At 36.9% G+C, this 20,683-nt stretch overlaps 1 protein-coding gene and 1 non-coding gene across 4 annotated transcripts in view; one reads left to right on the forward strand and one right to left on the reverse strand.

Moving 5' to 3' along the window:
• COP1 (COP1 E3 ubiquitin ligase) overlaps positions 1-20,683 on the forward strand; it is a 221,811-nt gene that overhangs the window by 103,468 nt on the left and 97,660 nt on the right. For all 3 annotated transcript variants that reach the window (XM_062192980.1, XM_062192982.1, XM_062192981.1), the window contains 2 exons: positions 2,328-2,442; positions 6,806-6,941. In XM_062192980.1, the coding sequence (XP_062048964.1) occupies positions 2,328-2,442; positions 6,806-6,941 (251 nt within the window). The remainder of the gene's footprint in view (positions 1-2,327; positions 2,443-6,805; positions 6,942-20,683) is intronic.
• On the reverse strand, positions 19,800-19,930 carry LOC133761338 (small nucleolar RNA SNORA18). Its single transcript, XR_009866139.1, has one exon. It is a non-coding gene; the product is annotated as a small nucleolar RNA SNORA18 (small nucleolar RNA).

A 20,683-nucleotide genomic window follows, 5' to 3' on the forward strand; every position in this document is an offset into this window, starting at 1 on the left:
TAGATTTGTTGACTTCACTGGAAATTTCTACTCTCTGCATTTTGGAGGCTGTTTTATTACAAATAGACATATCTATTGTTGTTGAATAAAATGTTTTTTCTGTTATGCAGTACTGTTTCCATCCTTTACATCTTGATTCTATTTTTTTTCGGTTAATATTTTCCTATTATCTGTCATACTGTCTTCCAAAATCTGTTTGTTTATGTTTTAGATGTTTCTTTGGCAGATAGCCTGCAGTTATGTTTTCAGAAAATGAGTTCTATCACTATTTCCGTTGGTGAGTGTTTCCATTTAGATTCGTTATGAATACTGATGTAGTTTCTCTCTGTTTTACTCCTTATTTTTGCTATTTTCTCACATTTTGATTTTTTTCTTATATTTATTCCTCCCACTACACCTCTACGGTATTGAATGCTACCTGTTGTGTTACGATCCTTTCAGTAGTTATCCTTGAAATTAATCCACATTTGTCATCAAAACAGAGTCTATTCTTAATCAGTATCTTAATTACTTTCCTGAAAAATATAGTCACTTCAAAACCCAGATTTTCATCATTTCTGTATGATGTCTATGCTATATATGTAGTTGTACATGTATTTTCTAAACCCCACAAATTACTATTATAATTGGCAGCAATATTTAGAATCATTTATTCGGTTGGTAGTTTTCTTGCTCTCTCAGTTTTGTGTCTTAGACCTTCTAGTTTTTCATAAGTGTGTTTCAGGTACCATACAAAATTTCAGAAATTCCTTTAGATTTGGCTCATTAGTTATAAACTATTTTCATGCACAGGAAAATATATTTTGTTCATGTTGCAAGATAGTTTTATTGGGTCCTGAATTTTAGATGGAGTTATTTTTCCTCAATTTTTGATGATAATCAAAGTACATTGTGTTCCATCTTCTTCTATTGCTGTTAAAAGTATTATGCCTCTTTAATTATTGTCCCTGTTAAATTTAAGTTATCTTTTCTGCTTGAGTTTTAAGATCTTCTTTATGCCATTGGACAAAAACATAAGGCCTCGACTTTTAGATTTCCTCCTAGTCATCCTGCTTGGTAGGAATAGTTTCTGTGTCTGTGTGTTCCAGTTCTGGAAGTTTTCCAACTACCAGTTCTTTAAACACTTCTTTATTGAAACTGTTGCACTCTTGTGATATTCTGGCCTATTTCAAATAATTATTCCGTCTTTTATTTCTCGTATCGTTTCTTTCCAGCTTTCTGGTTTCTGATTTCACTGTAGATAATTCCTTTAGATATCTCTTCTAGTTTGCAAATTCTGTTTTAGGTTTCCTCACATAGGATGGTTGCTAAATTGCAGTGAAGGACTTGGTAAACAGGCTTTTGTCCCCAGACTAACTGCTGTCCTCTTTACCCCCACTCTCCTGTGCTGTTGTATTTTGTTCGCCATCATTTCTCTGAGTTCAGCTCCTTGCTTGTTATGTCTTTGGACGTTATCTTTCAGTACTTCACAATATGATTCTTACCTTCCACCCAGTTTGATTAAAGCAAGGACATGCTATACAGTGTCTGCTGTAGTGCTTAGTACTCTCGAGGTAGTGCCTTTGACATTCTGACTGTAGCTGTTGGTGAATTGTGTTATTACAAAATCTCATTATATATCTTCTCGATCTGTTTATGTGCCTCAAGCATAGATAATAGCGCCCCCCCCCCTTTATTTTTAAACAAGCTGTAGGTAATGTACACCTAGGATCGTGAATCTTTGATGTTTACAGTATCTTGTACCATATTTCAGGATTGTTGTCTTTGACTTTTTCTATCTGATTTTGTTATTCTGTTCTCTAATAAATAAGTAAAACTCTTTAGCAATAAATATTACTACTGCTTAATCTAATAATCAATAATAAGTGGATATTTCCTACAATCAGGAACTGTTCTGATAATTCAGTGTGAGACTACAATATAAGGATGATGAAAAATAGTTTTCTGTTTGATAATTGCTTTCTAATAATTTCTGGTTTTTAAGATTTGTAAAATTCAAAATTTTAGAATGATAGAATGGGTTCTATCTTCATTTAATTCAGAGAGTTCTAAGATGTTTCTCATTTTAGTCTTATAAAACTCTCATTTAGAACTTATCTTTTACTCATTTTTGTTTTATCATTCTGTTAGTAAATTTGGTACCTATTTTCACTTTAAAAGAGAAATCAGAAAATATGATCTAAAAACCATGGTTTTTCACCGTTTGTAATCATTTTATTGTGATGAACTTTAGATACTTATAAATATACAAGCATTTGGATAATATTCTGTATAAAAGGGTCTGATTTGTTCTGAGTTATAAATATCTTTTTTTATTATTGCCTTAGACAAAGAAACAGCCTTGGTATATCAGCACATTAGCTTCAAGACGAAAACGACTCACTGCTCATTTTGAAGACCTAGAGCAGTGTTATTTTTCTACAAGGATGTCTCGTATCTCAGGTACATGTTCAGGACGCCTCTTAAAGTATCTGAAATTCATATTTCAGATCTATTTCTAGGTTTTTATGCTGGATTTTTGGGAAGTTCTAGCTGCAACGGATAAGTTTGCATTTTTTACATAGTCTTTCAGAGCAGTGTGGAGATTCTGAGAGAGATTGGAGAATATTGCGTTTTAGTGGTGATTTTTGCTCTCTGTTTGAAAGTTTTTAATTTCATATAATAAGTTGTATAAAGCTTGGAAAAGCAACCATAAACATATAGCTAGCAAAAATAAAAATATTAAGTTACCTCGTCACCATTAAGTTCTAAGCACTGCTGAGAATAGAAAGGTAGAAGAACCAATTCTTACTGTAAAGGAGTAATAAACCTAGTGGGAGAAAGCAAGTAAGTCATAATTCTGTGTGATATTATATGTTACTTAAATATGCAAAGGATGTTATAGTAATAGAGAAGAAATCTCCTATTCTACAAATAGGGGAAAGCCAGGCAGAGTTGAAAATGGAGAGATGGAATCCTATCAGGATTTTGGAGAAGTTGTATTTGGGCTATTAGGGATTAACTGGAAAACGTAATTAGAAACATGTTCAAGGTAGAAGAGGTGACGTATTCCAAGATATGATGTGATGGCATAGAGTGCGCTGAGTGGAGAAGTAATAAAACTCCCTGTTCTTCAGCCTTTCTTAGCATCTATGCTCATTGGTGAAGTGGTGACATCAATACCTACATTAAAGGTTTATTTAGGGGATACAGGTCATTTATGTGAAGCACAGCAATTGGCATTTCTTGGCTATTTTGTTAATTGATGTCATTAGTACACATGCCCCAAGGCCACCAAAGAAAAATATGCCTTGATTTTTCATTGGTTGTTTAAAACTAGGCCTTAATTTTCTCTTGAAAAAAATATTTATTATTAAAATCTATATGTTGCTTAAATATTTTACACAAATTTATATGAGGTTTGGTAGTAGAGAGAAAAAATGTGCAAAGTATCTCCAAAAACCTCATGATGATGGATATTATTTTAAATAATTAGAATAATTATGTGTAGACTTAAAAATGTTTCACCAAAATAAGCTTACCTTTTCAATTCCTTTTTTTATACACTTTTTGAAACTCCTTACGTTGGGTTTACGTAGTGTTTTTTTCTAGGAAGATTAGAGGAAGCCAAGATATTTTTGTGAATAAGTTTTTACACATAGAAAGCTGTCATTTATTGCTCAGAACGACTCCTGGTTGACCTCTGTAGTAGTCTGTAGTGTAACTGCAGTAAGGAGCTGCTCAGTTAAAGTGAACCGAGAACTGCATCCTGGGTGGGAGAGTCCTTGGTAACGTTTTCATGTATTGATGGTGTGATGTCGGAGTACAGTTGTGGACCACCTGGCAGTTATTGAAACAACAAAAAGTAGAAAAAGAGATTGAGGTAGGTAACATTGTTAAAGGCAGAGTTAACAGAGAGAAGAGGGGAGACACAAAGAAAGAGAAAGATCTTCTATCTGCTGGTTCACTCCCTAAATGGTCACAACAGCCAGGACCAGGCCTAACTAGGAGCTTCATCTGGGTCTCCCACGTGGGTGCAGGGGCCCAAGCACTTGGGCCATCCTCTGCTTTTTTTCCTGGCACATTAGCAGGTAGCTGAATCAGAAGTGTAGCAGCCAGGACTGAAACATGCTCCCATATGGGATGCTGGCATTGCAAGCAGTAGCTCTACCCATTAGCCACAACGCCGGCCCCAATAATGATCTTTAAGTCTCTAGCACCATAGGCATGCTATACAGTAGTAAAGCTAGTGAGAACACAGTATTTTTTTTAGTGTAGGTTTATGGTAGAATAGACTAATAAAAAGCAGGAGGAAAATTAGACTTTAATTTGTGTGACGTTGTTGTATTACACTTAAAATATGCTGTTCCTAATTTTCAGGAATCTCAAGTTTATCTTAGATTTACACACTGGCTACCATAATCATGTTGCTAAATATAAAGTATGTCTTAGTGCCTTTGACTGTATTTGGAGAGGAAATTTCAACTTGGATATAAAAGTACCTAAAAGGTTAATTTTCCATTGTATATTTTCAAATGAGAATACATAAATCTACTCCCTCCCTGTTCTGAAAATGACAGGAATATTAATAAATTAATATCCTTTACTCAGGTATAATTGAAAGAGGATTGTAATTAAAAAGCATTAGAGGAAAAGGTACTAAAAACATTTACAAACTGGTCTGTATTTAGAATAAGAGAGGTGATAGGTCAGCAGATTTGTATTAGATGTTGATTGTAAAACAACCAAGCCAACAAAATCTTACCTTTTCATAACAACATAACTGAAAGTCAATTGCTATTCTTTTAAATACTGAATTAGTTTTATGGTTTTATTAATGAGCTTGCATAATAAGGAGAGGTCTAGTTACCATAGAAAAGGATTATGGTCTTCAATAGAATACACATACTTGAATGCTTATGATTGTGTATTCTCAAAATAATTGATTAATGTTAAAGCTTTATAAATGTAAAGTAACTATCTTTCCAGTATTTATTATATTATACAATAATAAAACTTAAAAAGAACCAATTACCTATTATATTCAGGCCACTCTATAGTACAGTGGATTTTTTTTTTCTTTTACAATAATCCATGTTTTATGTATAAGTTGTTAAATTTCCTGGAAATAATTTTTTGGAATAGGGGCTTTATCTTGATATCACTATGATATTAAATGCTACTTAGGTTCTTTCTTTTGTTTTTTAAACAGAAGCACTACAAACTTAGACACTTGTAATATAGGTTGATAGATTTGCTTAGTGTTTAAATCTTTACAGTTTGAAAAACATCACAAACAAAGGCTTACTTAGTTTTCTCAAGTATTTATAATCCTGGGATAATTTTAAAATCTCTACATGCCAACAATTATTTTCAAGATAACCTTAGCTTTCCAGATAAAATAAATTTTTTGCATGTATGTCATAGTCTTATAACTCTTTCAAGTGAATGATTCTTTCATCAGAATTTCATTACAAGTGCCCACTATCACCTTCAGATGGTATTTAAAGAGAGGAATTATGATTGTTTACCTAAAAAAAGTTGTATGTATGTATGTGGATAAGTGTAAAATAAGGAAGAAATTACGGAAAGATAGTCTATAACAAACTTTTTTCTCTTTTAATCTAGGAAGCTAAAATAACTGTGTTGTTCTTTTCATTCTTTGGAAAGGAAAATGCAAGTCTGAACTTCAAGTGATGATTTTTTCATTAACACTTTCAATATAGGCCTGCAGATATACTGCAAAATAGATTAACCTTATTTATTGTCAGGTACTTCATAAGCTGATCCTATGATTTAATGCCTACATGCCTTAGCTCTGAGTAGTTTACTGAAGTGGACTTTACTTATAGTATTTATGCAGTGTTCTCTTGGACAGAATTACTGTTGTATAATCCACCATGACATTTGAGTGAAAGTGTTTTTTTCCTTTATGATAAATGAAAGTCACTTCAAATATTTTTAATTTATGTTTGAGGATTAGTAATTCATGCATCACAGTTTCTTATTGTGTTCCTGTAACAGGATTTGAAACACTTGAAAGTTTTATTTGAGCAAATTTTTTATTTTTATTTTTATTTTTTAAAAATTTTATTTTATTTAATTGAAAGAGTTACAGAGGGAGGCAGAGGCAGAGAGAGAGGTCCTCCATCCGCTGGTTCACTCCCCAGATGGCTGCAACAGCTGGAGCTGCGCCGATCTGGAGCCAGGAGCTTCTTCCAGGTCTCCCACACTGGTGCAGGAGCCCAAGGACTTGGGCCATCTTATACTGCTTTCCCAGGCCATAGCAGAGAGCTGGATTGGAAGAGGAGCAGCCGGGACTAGAACTGGCTCCCATATGGGATGCCAGCACTTCAGGCCAGGGCTTTAACCTGCTGCGCCACAGCGCTGGCCCCGTGAGCAAATTTTTTCATTTAAAAAAGCTATTTTTGTTCTAAAGTATATAAAGTATGAACAGGGCTTTGGCAATAAATAAACATGGGTGTCCCCCTGACTCATATATATATTCCTCTTCCCCACTGTCAGGTAGTTTTACTCTAATGAATAGTTTCTCTTCCCCAGAACCATCTTGTTGTTGTTGTTTTTCTTTTCCAAGAAATTATGGATAAAGAGAATTATTATTGATGTTGAAAGACACATTCTCTGTAAAGAGCCACCATGACTTTTTTAATAAGATCAAAAGTTCACATTAATTTGTGCAAACTAGTCTTCTCTGAAATCTTTTTAAAGAGTGCTTTTTACATTTAGAATATAATTTTCAATCTGTGACTATTGATCTTTGATTAACTTTATAATTGCATTCATCTGATTTGTTTTTGTCATATAGATGACAGTCGAACTGCAAGCCAGCTGGATGAATTTCAGGAATGCTTATCTAAGTTCACTCGATATAATTCAGTACGACCTTTGGCCACATTGTCATATGCTAGTGATCTCTATAATGGTTCCAGCATAGTCTCCAGGTAAGTGGTGAGCACACTCCTTCGTATTTTCATTTGTAAGAATACTAAGACTCTAATTGTATTTTAATATCAAGTACAGCGTTTTCATTAAACACCTGAATTCTGAATTTATCTGCCAACTTAAAGTTTTGTGATCTTAGGTAAGTTTCTAAATCTCCCTACTCCTAAATTTGTTCATCATTAAAATGGAATGATTAATAGTATCCATCTAACAGGATTACAATTGGTTTTCTTGTAGTATTTAGGTCTAGTTTTAATCACAGGTCTACTCTTCATTTTTCTGGAAGTTAGTAAATAAAATAACTATCAAAGGTTATTTATAATATTGACTTCATGTATACACTGGTCTATAATTATGTGTACCTTGTAATTCAAATGAGTGCTCTCTAGTTGTGTTGATCTATGTCCCAGAACATCATGAATTTAGCCTGTATTTTCTTCTTCCGTTTAAAAAAATCAAAACTTCTTTCTTAATATCATGTTATAATAATAGCATCTCTAGAAAATGTGGGATTGCTTGTCATTCAAAAATGAGAAGTCATTCCTTTTTTGTCATTACTTGAAAGTCCTTTTAGCTTGATTTAATATAATCCTGGATTTTAAAAAATTCTGATAAAGTTTGATCATACCAAGACATTTATATCAAAGCACTTTGCACTGTAAAGGAGAAATTTATTGTCTTAGGAAGACCTAAATGAGATTTTAGTTTGAGCATATCACTTACTGAAAGTTAGGTTAGTTACATGAAAATATTTTGATTAAAAATTTAAAGTTATCTTTAGCATCCATCCTACACATTTTAGCATCTATTCTTTTCTCTTAATTGCATTGAATTAGCGTTTCTGAAAGAGAATTTTCCAAATTTCAAAATTTGTTATGTAGGATACATGAAGACTAATAGATAGCAAGAAAGGATGCTGTAACTAAAGAAATGAAAAGGCTTCACAGCTTTCACATCCCTGGTGATATTTTGCCTTTTCTTAATTTCTCATATTTGAGCACATTATTGGTAATAAATTCATTTTAAAGACTTCTCAAAATAGGGAATTTAATGATTTTTAGAAAGAAAAATAAATGTTAGAGAAGACAGATAGTATTGAATTTAGTATATTACATCATTACATTGTAGCAGAGTAATTATTACTGTAAAATAGCGTGGAATATATCTAATGTTGGTTACTTAGTGTGTTGACGGAAAGCTAAATCAGAAGCTTAACTTTTCTTCCTTTGCTTGTGTGGAGTTAATACCATGTCATCAATCCACAAGGTGGCAGCATTTATATACTTTGACAGTACCTCAACCTTGAGTCAACAGACAAGGTATAGAAATTAATGGCTTTTAGTTAAGTCCCAGTTGTTTCCAGATTAATATTAGCAAACAGTCGAAAAGAATGAAGATACTTATTGCACTCCTTTTACATATAGCAGCAATGTCAAATTTTTCATTTTTTCTTACATGAGGTGTTCAGTGGCCACTAGAGAGAAATTGTTTGAAAGTGCCTAGTTTATCTAGGACTTCATAGTGTTGCTCTTGTCTTTATGTTTACATATCCACATTGTTATGCTAAAAATTGCTATACATTTTACCTTTAGATATTGTTTTAGCATTTTTGCTTATGTTTTTATAATTTGTTAAAATTGCATTGTGTGGAACACTAATAAATTCATAAGAAAAGGGTGATTGTATGTATAACAATCCTTGCTGCTTGATCAGTCACTACACTGGTGAAGTGGTGTTTGGTTACTTACTCTTTTTTAGATACCCTCAGAAGTATTACTTGAGTTCACTAATTTCTTTAATTCTTATATCAACTCTGAGCAGTAAGATACTGCTTTTATTCCCACTTTATGGATAAGGAAATTCACATTGTTTGTCCTGAACCAAAACCCAGCAAGTATAGACAAAGCTGAGAATGACTTCCCCAGACCTTCTGGCTCTTGAGTTCTGGTTCACTGAGCTCAGGATCTGCTGAGACTTTGAGAAGAGATTCAGGAACACTGTACTTTGGAGTCACCCCATGAAGAAACAGAATTAATGCTTTCGAAGTTCTGACACTGCTCATCCTTATTTCTATTTTCTCTAGTCCTTCATGTATGTATTTTGAGTTTAATGTTAATTGTATGTTCAGGTGCCTTTTTTGCCATAGTTTGAAATTATTAAAATTAAACTTTGGTTTTCTTTATAAGTAGTTACTTAAAGGATTTTTTTTTGTTAAACTTTAATAATGATAGCCAGTGTTGGTCCAGATTAAGGTAACTTTTAATATATTCTTTTTAACATATCATCGGATGGTTGTGAGATTTCAGTTTTACCACAGAAGAGATCTCCAAGTATTATTGACTTGTTTTCTGATAAGTAGGCTTAATTTTTAATACTATCAGTAAAGTTTCTCTTTTAGTAAGAGCTATTGATGATCTAGGATTGGGGTGAAAAATAAGATGAATGAGAATTCAGAGTGAAGGACTTCCTTCCACAATTTTGCCTAGGAATAGTCTTTCAAAGCAGGTCTTCTTATTGTTTTTGAAACATATACTACTTTTAAAAATATTCTATCATTTATTTAAGATTTATTGTATTTGTTTATTTGGAAGACTGGGAGAAGAGATCTTCTATCCTATAGTTCACTCCCCAAATGGCTGGATTAGGCAGGTCAGGGCCAAAGCCAAAGCTAGGAGTCCAGAACGCCATTCTAGACTCCTTCCTGGGTGGTGAGGGTCCAAGTGCTTGGCTCATCTTCCACTGCCTACCCAGGAATGTTAGCAGAGAGCTGGATCGAAGTTGAGCTGCTGTTATTCAAACCAGCACTCTGATATTGGATGCCAGGGTCATAAGCAGCAACTTAACTCACTGAGCCACGGTGCTGGTCCCTATTTTGAGAGAACGTGAGAAAGAGAGATTTCCCACCCAGTGGTTCACGCCACAAATACCTGCAACAGGAAGAGCTGAGCCACACAAAATCAGGAAGCCAGTATCTCAGGCTGGGTCTCCCATGAGTGGCAGGGACCCATCTCCGCTGCCTTCTAGGGTACACATGTCACAAAACTGAAATCCAGCGCTTTTGAAACTGTGTTTTAGATTGGCTGCTTCATCAGGGCTGTTTTTATTTGTCTTGTTTCCTGCTGCGTTCCTATGTCTGACACATGGCAGGTACTCAGTCATTGTTGAATGAATGTATGCATGAATTAAAAATTAGTTTGCTCGGGGTGGGACTAGAGCAATGAGGAGACTAAGCAGTATCCGTCTTAGCCTACTTTTACATATTTACTTGCTGATAAATAGTCCTTTGGAGAAAAAGTTCCTAACCTAAAATTAGGTTTAAAAATCACCAATTTCATGTAATAATAATGTAAATGCCTGTTAACAGTTTAAAATAAATGGCTACCAAGTCTGATGAGTTCCCTACTTCTCTGATAATTCAAAATATAAGCTAAAGATGGAACAGTCTCATACTAAGCTTTGGATGTCACTATGTGTTCTCCCTCCTCCATGATATCTACCCTAAGATACTCTTATTCTCATCTCGGTTCCTCTTATTTTCCTGTAAATTTTCCTTTGCCTTTTGCTGAAGCTTGTTCCGAATAGAGTGAAACTGGATACTGAAAAACAAGATGTCTTCAAAAGGTTCATGAAAGAATAAATATTTTTAAAATTGCCCATGGATTTCTAAATTTTTTGTACCAAAATAAACTTGTCTTTTAAATCTGTTTTTCCATGTACTTTGTGAAGTATTCTCCTCATATTGTACTTATCATTGCAAAGCAAATATTAGTTAGATCAGCATTTGAGATTTTAGTGAGTTAGTCAAGATTTGTCACAAATCAGTGTTTGATGTCCAAGAGATAGAAAAAGGACTGACTAGAAGCCACATTTTAAGGTTAATACTCAGATGAAGAATATATTTTTAGTCAGCAGTGTTCATGGTGGAATAAGCTTCGTCAGTAGTCAGTTGTCGTACATTCTTATGTCTTTTAAAACTAAACTGTAGCTTTTTTCTTTTACTGAAAAAAATCAGTTTTATGGATCAGTATTATATTCAGCTGTCCTTGTCTAGGTTTTCTTTCTAAATGTACCTATTAATGCCAGACACTGTAAGTACTGAGAATATAAAATAAGAGTGATGTACTGAGTGGTGGGGACACAGGCCTCTAAGCTGCTCTGTAGCATAGAGTGTGAGAAGGCCGTGAAAGTGTCTGCAGGCTACACGTGGATTATGCAGAAGCAAGCGTGGAAGTAGGACGATCCATTAGAGTGATTATTGACATCTTCTGGCAGCACAGGATGATGTCCTGTATGGGTAAGTAAGCTGACTGAAGCTAGACTAAAGAAGTATTCAAGAAATGCTTAGGGACCAAGATAGACAAAACTTCATTTTAATTTATTGAGAGGCAGAGAGACTGGGAGATGGATCAATGGAAGGAGAACTTTATCCACTGATTCACTTCCCAAATACCTGCAAAGACTGGGACTGGGTGGGACTAGGAGTGAGCTGGCCAAAACCAGGAGCTGGGAACTCAGTGGGCATCTCCCACATGGGCGGCAGGAATCCAACTACTGGAGTCGCCACTGCTGTTTCCGGGTCAGTACTAGCAGGCAGCTGGAGTCAGGAGCTGGAGCTGAGGAGTGAACCGAGGTACTCTAGTATAGGACGTGGGTGTCTTAATTGCTAGGGTGATTGCCTGGCCCAAAACTTCATTTTTGAGTGGATATTGTTTGGAAACAAAGGAAGATAACCTCTTAAGTTTTTGGCTTGGGTAGCCGGGAAGAAAAAATAGAGGTGGGAATTCTACAGGAAGAACAGGTTTGAAAAGCAACAAATTTCATTGGAGATCTCCTAGAGATTTGGCACGTACTGAGACGAGGTCTGTGAATCTGGGAATTGATACATTAGTTGTAGGTGGCACAGAGGGCAGGTAGATGAGACGGAATTAATAAAGCAGAATGAGAAGATACAAGTAGTAGAGAGAATTAGCAGCACACTAATGAGAATAGGAGATAATCTACCTGGCTGGATCATCATCCCAGGACAGTATCAGGTCCAAATCAAAATAAGACTTTTTGGCCTTGACTAGAATACTTTCTTTTGGATATTAGGAGAATCAAGGAAGAGAATGGGGGACCAGCGCTGTGGTGCAAGCAGGCCACCGCCTGCAGTGCCGACATCTCATATAGGCGTGGGTTTGAGTCCCGGCTACTCCACTTCCGATCCAGCTCTCTGCTATGGCCTGGGAAAGCAGTAGAAGATGGTCCAAGTCCTTGGGCCCCTTCTCCCTTGTGAGAGACCTGGAAGAAGCTCCTGGCTCCTGGCTTCGGATCTGTGCAGCTCCAGCCCTTAACGGCCACCTGGGGGGTGCACCAGCGGATGGAAGACCTCTCTCTCTCTCTCTCTCTCTCTCTCTCTCTGCACCTTTCCTTCTCTTTCTGTGTAACTCTGACTTTCAAGTAAATAATAAATAAATCTTTTTTTAAAAAAAAAAAAAAAGAGAATGAGTGCAGAGGCAGATCCCTTTGTAGATTTGGTGACAGGGAGTTAAAGAATCCTTTAAGAGCTACACAGTTTGCAATTGTCATCTCAGCAATGGGAAAGGAGACATCATTGTAGTTCACCTGTGTGTGTAAAAGGAAGATATTTCATGATGACAATGAGTTAATTTATGGGCTGTAGAATGTAATGAATATTGAAGAAAATGAGGTAGGAGACTGCTCAGAGGTAGGCGAGAAGTAGTGGAATCAGTTTTTTGAGGTTCAGGAACAAAGAGTTGTGCAATTAGCAGGCAAGCTAGAGAGCTCTAATGAAACTTCTGAGAGAGAAGTGTTTGCACCACTGACAACAAGTATGTTTCTTTGGACTGTTTACTCCATTAGAGAATTTATTAAAATACAAGGCAGAAAATAAATGACAAATATTTGTGGAGAAAAAAACACTTTGGGAGCTGACTAAAGGAAGAATTTCCTTGAGGCTATAACTTTCAGTTTCCTGGAGGCAATTGAAATAATTCTTTTAAGTTGTTGTTACTGTTTCCCTGAATTTCTATAGATAAAACTTTTTGTACTTGATTTTTTAAGGCAAGAGTTAGTACTGGGGCTTGCGCTGTGGCACAACAGGGTAATGCCCTGGCCTGAAGTGCTTGCATCCCATATGGGCGCCGGTTCTAGTCCCGGCTGCTCCTCTTCCAGTCCAGCTCTCTGCTATGGCCTGGGAAAGCAGTACAAGATGGCCCAGGTCCCTGGGTCCCTGCACCAGCATGGGAGACCCAGGAGAAGCTCCTGGCTCCTGGCTTCGGATCAGCGCAGCTCCAGCTGTTGCAGCCATCTGGGGAGTGAACCAGCGGATGGAAGACCTCTCTCTGTCTCTGCCCCTCCCTGTAATTCTGTCTTTCAAATAAATAAAAATCTTTAAAAAAAAAAGTTAGCACTAACACGCTTTCTAATATTTGTTATCTCTAAAATCATGTCTAATTTCTTACAGAAGTTCATGGTGGAAGTCCTAACTGTTGTTAAAGACTGGGCTGTCATTGTACTTAGTAAGTTTAAGGGGAAGATAAAATTTATTTTTAACTCTCTTTGGTAAAATACATAGAAGGGCCGGCGCCGCGGCTTACTAGGCTAATCCTCCGCCTTGCGGCGCCGGCACACCGGGTTCTAGTCCCGGTCGGGGCACCGATCCTGTCCCGGTTGCCCCTCTCCCAGGCCAGCTCTCTGCTGTGGCCCGGGAAGGCAGTGGAGGATGGCCCAAGTGCTTGGGCCCTGCACCCGCATGGGAGACCAAGAGGAAGCACATGGCTCCTGCCATCGGATCAGCGCGGTGCACCTACCGCGGCGGCCATTGGAGGGTGAACCAATGGCAAAAGGAAGACCTTTCTCTCTGTCTCTCTCACTCACTCTCCACTCTGCCTGTCAAAAATTAAAAAAAAAAAAATTAAAAAAAATACATAGAAGAAAAATAAATATAATTATTCCCACAGATTCAGTTGTTTAGAATACTTCTATAGGAGACCTCCGTAAATCTTTAGGCTGCAATTCCTAATTTGAAAGGGGGCTAAAAGGACCAATTTCAATAAGTCTTGTGTGGTTTGAAAAAAAAAAAAAAAGAATTTCTTTTAGTTATCTAGTGTAACCAGAAATAAGCTCAATCATTCAGACTGAAATGAAATGAAGTGAAATGAGAACTCATTTGAATTTATTCTAGAATTTTATGTGGCACATTCTCCTAAAAAACATTAGGCAAGATTCTTGTCCTTTCAGACATACCCTAAGGACAGTGCTTCAGAGTTAGCTGGAGGGCTTGACAGAACACAGATTACTGAGTCCACTCCCCGAGCTCTGACTCTCTTGTCTGTGCTCCGCAAGAATTTTCAGGTCTAAAGAATTCCCCAGGGATACTGATACTACTGAGAATCACTGTATTGGGTCAAGAGTTGTTTCTTCGTTGCTTTTTTTTTCTTTTTCTTTTTTAAGACTTTATTTGAAAAACAGAATGACAGGAAAGAGGGAGAGACAGAGAACGAGATCTTCCGTTCAGTGGCTTGCTCCCCAAATGGCTTTGGGTCCTCTGGGTCTGTCACAGAGGTGGCAAGGGCCCTGCTGCTCTCGCAGGCAGGTGAGCAGGGAGCTGGGCTGGAATTGGAGCAGTTAGGGCCTGAGACATTGCTCCGATCTGGGACGCGCGCATCACAGGCAGCAGCTTAACCTGCTGCAGGACAGCACCTGCCCTCGTTTAGAGTTTCAAAAAGGAAGACGTGTATTTCTAATTGGAAATATTTATCATGTTCATTCTTTAGGGAAAAATAAATTATTTTTAACTAGATTTTAATGTTTAGAGCAGTTTTAGGTTCACAACAGAATTGAGAGAAAGGTACAGAGATTTTCCTTGTACCCCTCAATCCCCACACATGCATAGCCTCCCTATTAAAAACATCGTACACTGGTGTGGTAGATTTGTTAAAATTGACGAACCTACTTTGATACATCGTTATCACCCCACACCCATGGTTGTTATTAGAGCCTACTTTTTGTTTATGTTCTTTTGAGTTTGGATAATGTTTGGGTTTGTGTATGTTCTTTTGGGTTGGGTATTTATGTTCTTTTGGGTTTGGTATGACATATATATTCCCTTATAGTGTCATATTTATTTTTCATACTTTATGAATCAAACAGGGTTAAGAGCCATTAATTATATGGAGTTTTCTAAACTGATACCTTGTCTTAAGTTGTGTAGTGTGCTGTGAAAGATTGCATGTGTGCCACCTTATTCCTTCTGCTCTTGGGACACTTGGGTTGGGAAACCATCTAGTAAACCAGTTATCTCACTGTCAGAAGGGTCAATCACATGTGTAATGTATTTCCCTTGCTTCTTAACATTGATAGCTAATCACCATAATTTAGAAACCAGAACAATTAAGATATATAGTTTCTTTCAAAAAATGTTCTTTTTTAGTCACTTTTAGTAAAGGAATTTGACAGCAAAAATTTGAGCTTGTGCTCTTTAATGTATGAAATCCTGATACTGACTTGCAAAGCTGGGTTCTTAAAAAGAAACTTACATTTCCTCCGTTGGAAAATCACCTTTGCTTGACACAGAAAAAAGCCACTGGGCTGACAGTAAATAGGACACACATTCTGGGGATTGAGGTGGAAGTTTTGGACCTTACAAAATTTGAAAAATGTTCTTAAGTTTAACTTCTGTATTCTTATGAGAGGTCTTGAAAATGTATGTGGAAAATGGGTATTATGAAAAATCTGTAGATAGATTTCAAAACTTCTTGCACCAAAGTAAGTTCCATGAACTTTTTGAAATTTCATCATATAGACTTAATTAGAATAAAATAAAGTGTCCACCCATTCTATCACTGGTATGAATTTAGTGGGACTGCTTTGTACCAATTAGGTTCAGTGACTATACCTGTGAAGTAAACTTAAAATATGAGAAAGTCATTCAAATGTATTTGATGTTGAAAGTTGCACATGCCCCTAAGGGGTGTCTCAAAAGAAGAAAATAACCCCAAAGATTGCTAGTCCTCTCCTTCATAGTGCTTGCTGTGTGGATTCCTTCTTGGTGCCATCTCCGGTGATACAGTTGTTGCCACCTTCGTGGTACAGGAAGTGGTGGGGAGGGAAGACCTCTTTACAAGAGGCATTTGCGTTCTGCTTTCAAGATGGCTGGAGAGGCTGAAAGCTCCTGTTGTGTGTGCTGTTTCTCAGTGGCCTTCAGCTCAGAATCAGCCTCAGGACAGAGGAGCATATTTCAGGGTGACATATTTTGATCTTTCACAGCTACTGCTCAGAAATGACTGTGATGTCAGTATATGCAAAACTTAGTCTGGTGATGAGTGTTTTGTAGTCCAAATATTTGATAAACAGAAATTTGCCCTAGGTAATGGAAGTTGCGTATACTGATATTGCCCTTCATCAGGCATTTTGAGATGTTTAAGGCTTCTTAAGTAAGGTATTACTCTAAGAACAATTGTCCACATGTACCATTTCCACTTTTTCTCCTTTATCTGAATGAATTTCTTTATCTAGTATTTCATATATGCTGACACTTGTACAGAATTTAACCTCTGACAGTCCCAATTGACTGAAACATAGTATGAAAAATTAAAATATTTCTATTATCAAACACATGGCACTAAATTAATTACTAAAGTTCTTAGGTTAGTTTCTAGTGTTGTTACTTTAGGCCTGTTGATTTATTTTATATACAACTTCTGTAATCTTAGTTTCTGGTTTGTACCTCTTTAATTTCTAAAGGGGAAAGAGATTGTGGTAGAGAGACTGAATGACAGCAGCCAAGAAGTGATAGCTACTACCTTGATTGAGGGGAAGAAATGATAAAATCATAAATAGTACCTCAAAGTGAAGCAGTATGTTATCCACTTAATATGAGATCAGTATGGTATATGAGATCAATACGGTATATCTTAAGAGATCCTGTGATCATTGGGGTGTAATAGAGCACATAGGAACTACGAATGACAGAGCTGTGTTCACTGGTGGCATATCACCGTGTTCAGTATATTCATACAAGGCTAATGAAGAATATGTTTTATACTTGACAAATTACACTTGGGTTAAAATTTGTTTCCAAAATTGACTTTTTGAGCATTTATTGTGTCTTCAGATGTGTCCAGAAAATGCTGTTTTGGGGCTGACATGGTGCACTGAGTTAAGCTACTGCTTGCAGCATTGGCATCCCATATGGACTGGTTTACGTTCTGGCTGCTGCACTTCTAATCCAGTTTCCTGCTGATGTGCCTGAGAAGGCCCTGGAAGGTTGCCCAGGTATTTGGGTCCCTGACACCCATGTTGGAGTCTAGGATGCAGTTCCTGGCTTCAGGCTGGCCCAGACCAGCTGTCAAAGCCATCTGGGGAGTGAACTAGCTGATGGAAGATGTCTCTCCAGCGCTCTCTGTCATGCTGCCTTTTAAATAAATAAATAAATCTTCAAGAAAAAATAAAATGCTGTTGTAATGTGGTTAGCCCTTAGAAGTAACTTTAAAAATTTCCCCAGTTGTGTTAATGAAATATGAAAAATACTTGTATTTTTGATAATTATTTTTAAATTGTTGGGAACTGTGATTTTTGCAGTGGTTTTACTTACAGAAAAGTAAACATTTTAGGTGAGAAAAGTAGTGACTTTTGCCCAGTACAGGAAACAATAACCGTGGCCCGTCATTTATTTTTGAATGGCTCATAAGCTAGTAGTTTTTACATTTTCAGTTGTTTGAAAAACAGTAATATATAGCTATAATAATATATGCCGTATTTAATGAAAATTATATAAAATTCAGATTTCAGTGTATTGAAATAAAGTTTTATTGGAACACAATTGTGCTAATCTCTGTGGCTGCTTTTGCATTTTGGCAGCAGAGTTTGGTAGTTGGAGAAGAGAAGTGCAAAGTTTCTCTGGCCCTGTTGCAGACAAAGTGTGCTGACTCTTAGATTTTTGTAGGCTCTAAAGAAGTTCTACTACATTCGTGATTATTCTCTCCTGTTTTTGTGCATCGGTGTTTTTGACAGAAAGTGTCTTCTGTCAGGTTTCCTGATCTACTTGTAACTATTTTATGTGCTTCAGCATTCCTTGCTTACTAGCGCTAGGCCTCTCATTTAGTAACCACTTTATCATTGGCTTATTGCCAGCTATGGATTTTACTTACATGATAACAAATTCTGGTTTCATCTGCAGAAAGTTGCCTGTTTGGGTCCTTTAGACGTTACTTATCAGAAGAGCTGAAAGATGCCCTGAGATGTAATAAAAGTGTTCTCTGGCTGGACCGTTCAGCTATATCCTGCTGAACTTGAAACAAAGCCGCTTTCCTGCCCCCAGTGCTTTCTGTTGTTCACATTCTCTTTTCTCCTTTTCCCCTCTTTACTCCCATGTTAATAGGTGATGTTGATAGCATCTAGAGTTATAAAACTGCTTTGATTTGTGCCCAAGAGATTTACTTGTGGTTATATTATGATATTTCAGAAATACAGAATCACAAGTTGAATAGTTTTAAAAATCACTTAATATCACTTTTTTTGACAAACAGTTACATATTATAAAGTATAAAATTTGGGGGCCAATGCAGTGGTATAGCCGGGTAAGGTCGCCTCCTGCAGTGCAGGCATTCCATATGGGCACCGGTTCAAGTCCTGGTTGCTCTACTTCTGATCCAGCTCTCTGCTGTGGCCTAGGAAAGTAATAGAAGATGGCCCAAGACCTTGGGCCCCTTCACCCATGTGGGAGACGGAGAGGAGGCGCCTGGCTCCTGGCTCCTGGCTCTTGGCTTCAGATCAGCCCACCTCTGGCCGTTGTGGCCAACTGGGGAGTAAAACAGGCTCTGCCTCTGCCTCTCTGTAACTTGCCTTTCAAATAAATAAATCTTTAAAAAAGTACAAAATTTGAATCTTGATAATTGTATAAACCACAATCAAAGAATATTTATTTCCTGCCACTTTGCAGTAATTCCACATCCCCTCTCCAAATACCTGTACCAGGCAACTAGTTATCTTCTTTCTGTCACTACAGAATAGGTTAGCCATTTTGAAATTTCTATAATTGGAGCCATACAGTAAATACTATTTTATGTGTAGTTTATTTAACTCAGCTTTGAGTTCATTGTTGTAGAATGCAAAACTAGTATATTTATTTACTTAGTCCATTGTTTGAATATTTTGCAGGTCATTTATTTACTCACATGTTGATGGACATTTGAATTGTTTACACTCTTTGACTTTTATATAAAGCTAGCAATGTTCACATGCGAGTCATTTTGGATATTTGTGTTTATATTTATTTCTTGTATATAAATACCTGGAATTGGAATTGCTGAGTTTTATGGTTAAGAAGCTGCCCAAATGTTTTCCAAAGTGATTGCCTTTTAGCATCCCCATCAGCCATGTAAGAAAATTAGGTTGCCTCAAATCCTCAATAATTCTTGCCATTGTCATTCTTTTTAATATCAGATGGTTTATACTATAGTAGATATGTTACTGATATTTCCTTATCGTTTTTCTGTTTTTCCCTTGTCACTGGTAGTGGTTAATATATTTACTTGCCATTTATGTACGTTTTGTGAAGTGTCTATTTTTGCCAGTTATTAAATCAGCTCTTACTCTTATTTAATCATGAGAATGTATGTTTTAGATACAGATTTTTTGTCAGATATATATATTACTAGTATTTTCTTCTAGTCTTTTGTAAATTTTCTTAACACCATTCTTTCAGAGAAAATAAGTGTTTAGTTTTGATAAGTTTCAGTTTATCAATTTTTTAAAATTTCCTGCCCTGTAGAATGTTTGCCTTCCATAAAGTTGTCAGGATTTTTCTGCAGTGCTTTCTCTCATAATTGTAGTAGTTGTATGTGTATATTTTTAATTGTCTGTAGTTCCTTCACACAGACCTAAAACAAAGTCCTGTGAGTAAAGCAAAACCACAGAAATACACTATGAAGTGTTTCCAGTGATAAGCGGCTGTGGGACAAGCCCTGTTGGCATAGACCTAGACAGTAGTTGTGTATTTTACATATGGATTTATAATCCATTTCAAGTTAATTTTTATTTAGAGCGTGAGGAAAATAAAGGCTGAAGTTCAATTTTTTTTCTTTCCCATATGAGAATCTACTTGTTCCAAGCATCAATCTTTTGGAAGATAACCTTTTCCTCTTTGCATCTTTGTTTAAAATGAAGTGAGTCCACTTCCTAACTCTATGCCCTCATTGTATTGAATGATCTGTTGACAGGCGATTTCATTGTGTGTGTGTGTGTGTTTAAGATATATTTATTGGCCGGTGCCCCGGCTCACTAGGCTAATCCTCCACCTGTGGCGCTGGCACCCCGGGTTCTAGTCTTGGTCGGGGCGGCAGATCCTGTCCCGGTTGCTCCTCTTCCTGTCCAACTCTCTGTTGTGGCCCGGGAGTGCAGTGGAGGATGGCCCAAGTGCTTGGGCCCTGCACCCGCATGGGAGACCAGGAGGAAAACCTGACTCCTGCCTTCGGATCAGCGCGGTGCAGCGGTCGCAGCGTGCCGGCTGCAGCGGCCACTGGGGAGTGAACCAACGGCAAAAGGAAGACCTCTCTCTCTCTCTCTGTCCACTCTGCCTGTCAAAAAATATATATATTTATTTATTTATTTGAAAGGCAGAATGAGAGAGAGAGAGAGAGAGAGAGAGAGAATCTTCCATCTGCTGATTCACTCCCTAAATGGCTACAAGGGCTGGAGCTGGGCTGATCCAAAGTCAGGAAGCAGGAGCTTCCACCCA

This window comes from Lepus europaeus, chromosome 5 (genome assembly GCF_033115175.1).
Source record: "Lepus europaeus isolate LE1 chromosome 5, mLepTim1.pri, whole genome shotgun sequence".
Lineage (NCBI taxonomy): Eukaryota > Metazoa > Chordata > Mammalia > Lagomorpha > Leporidae > Lepus > Lepus europaeus.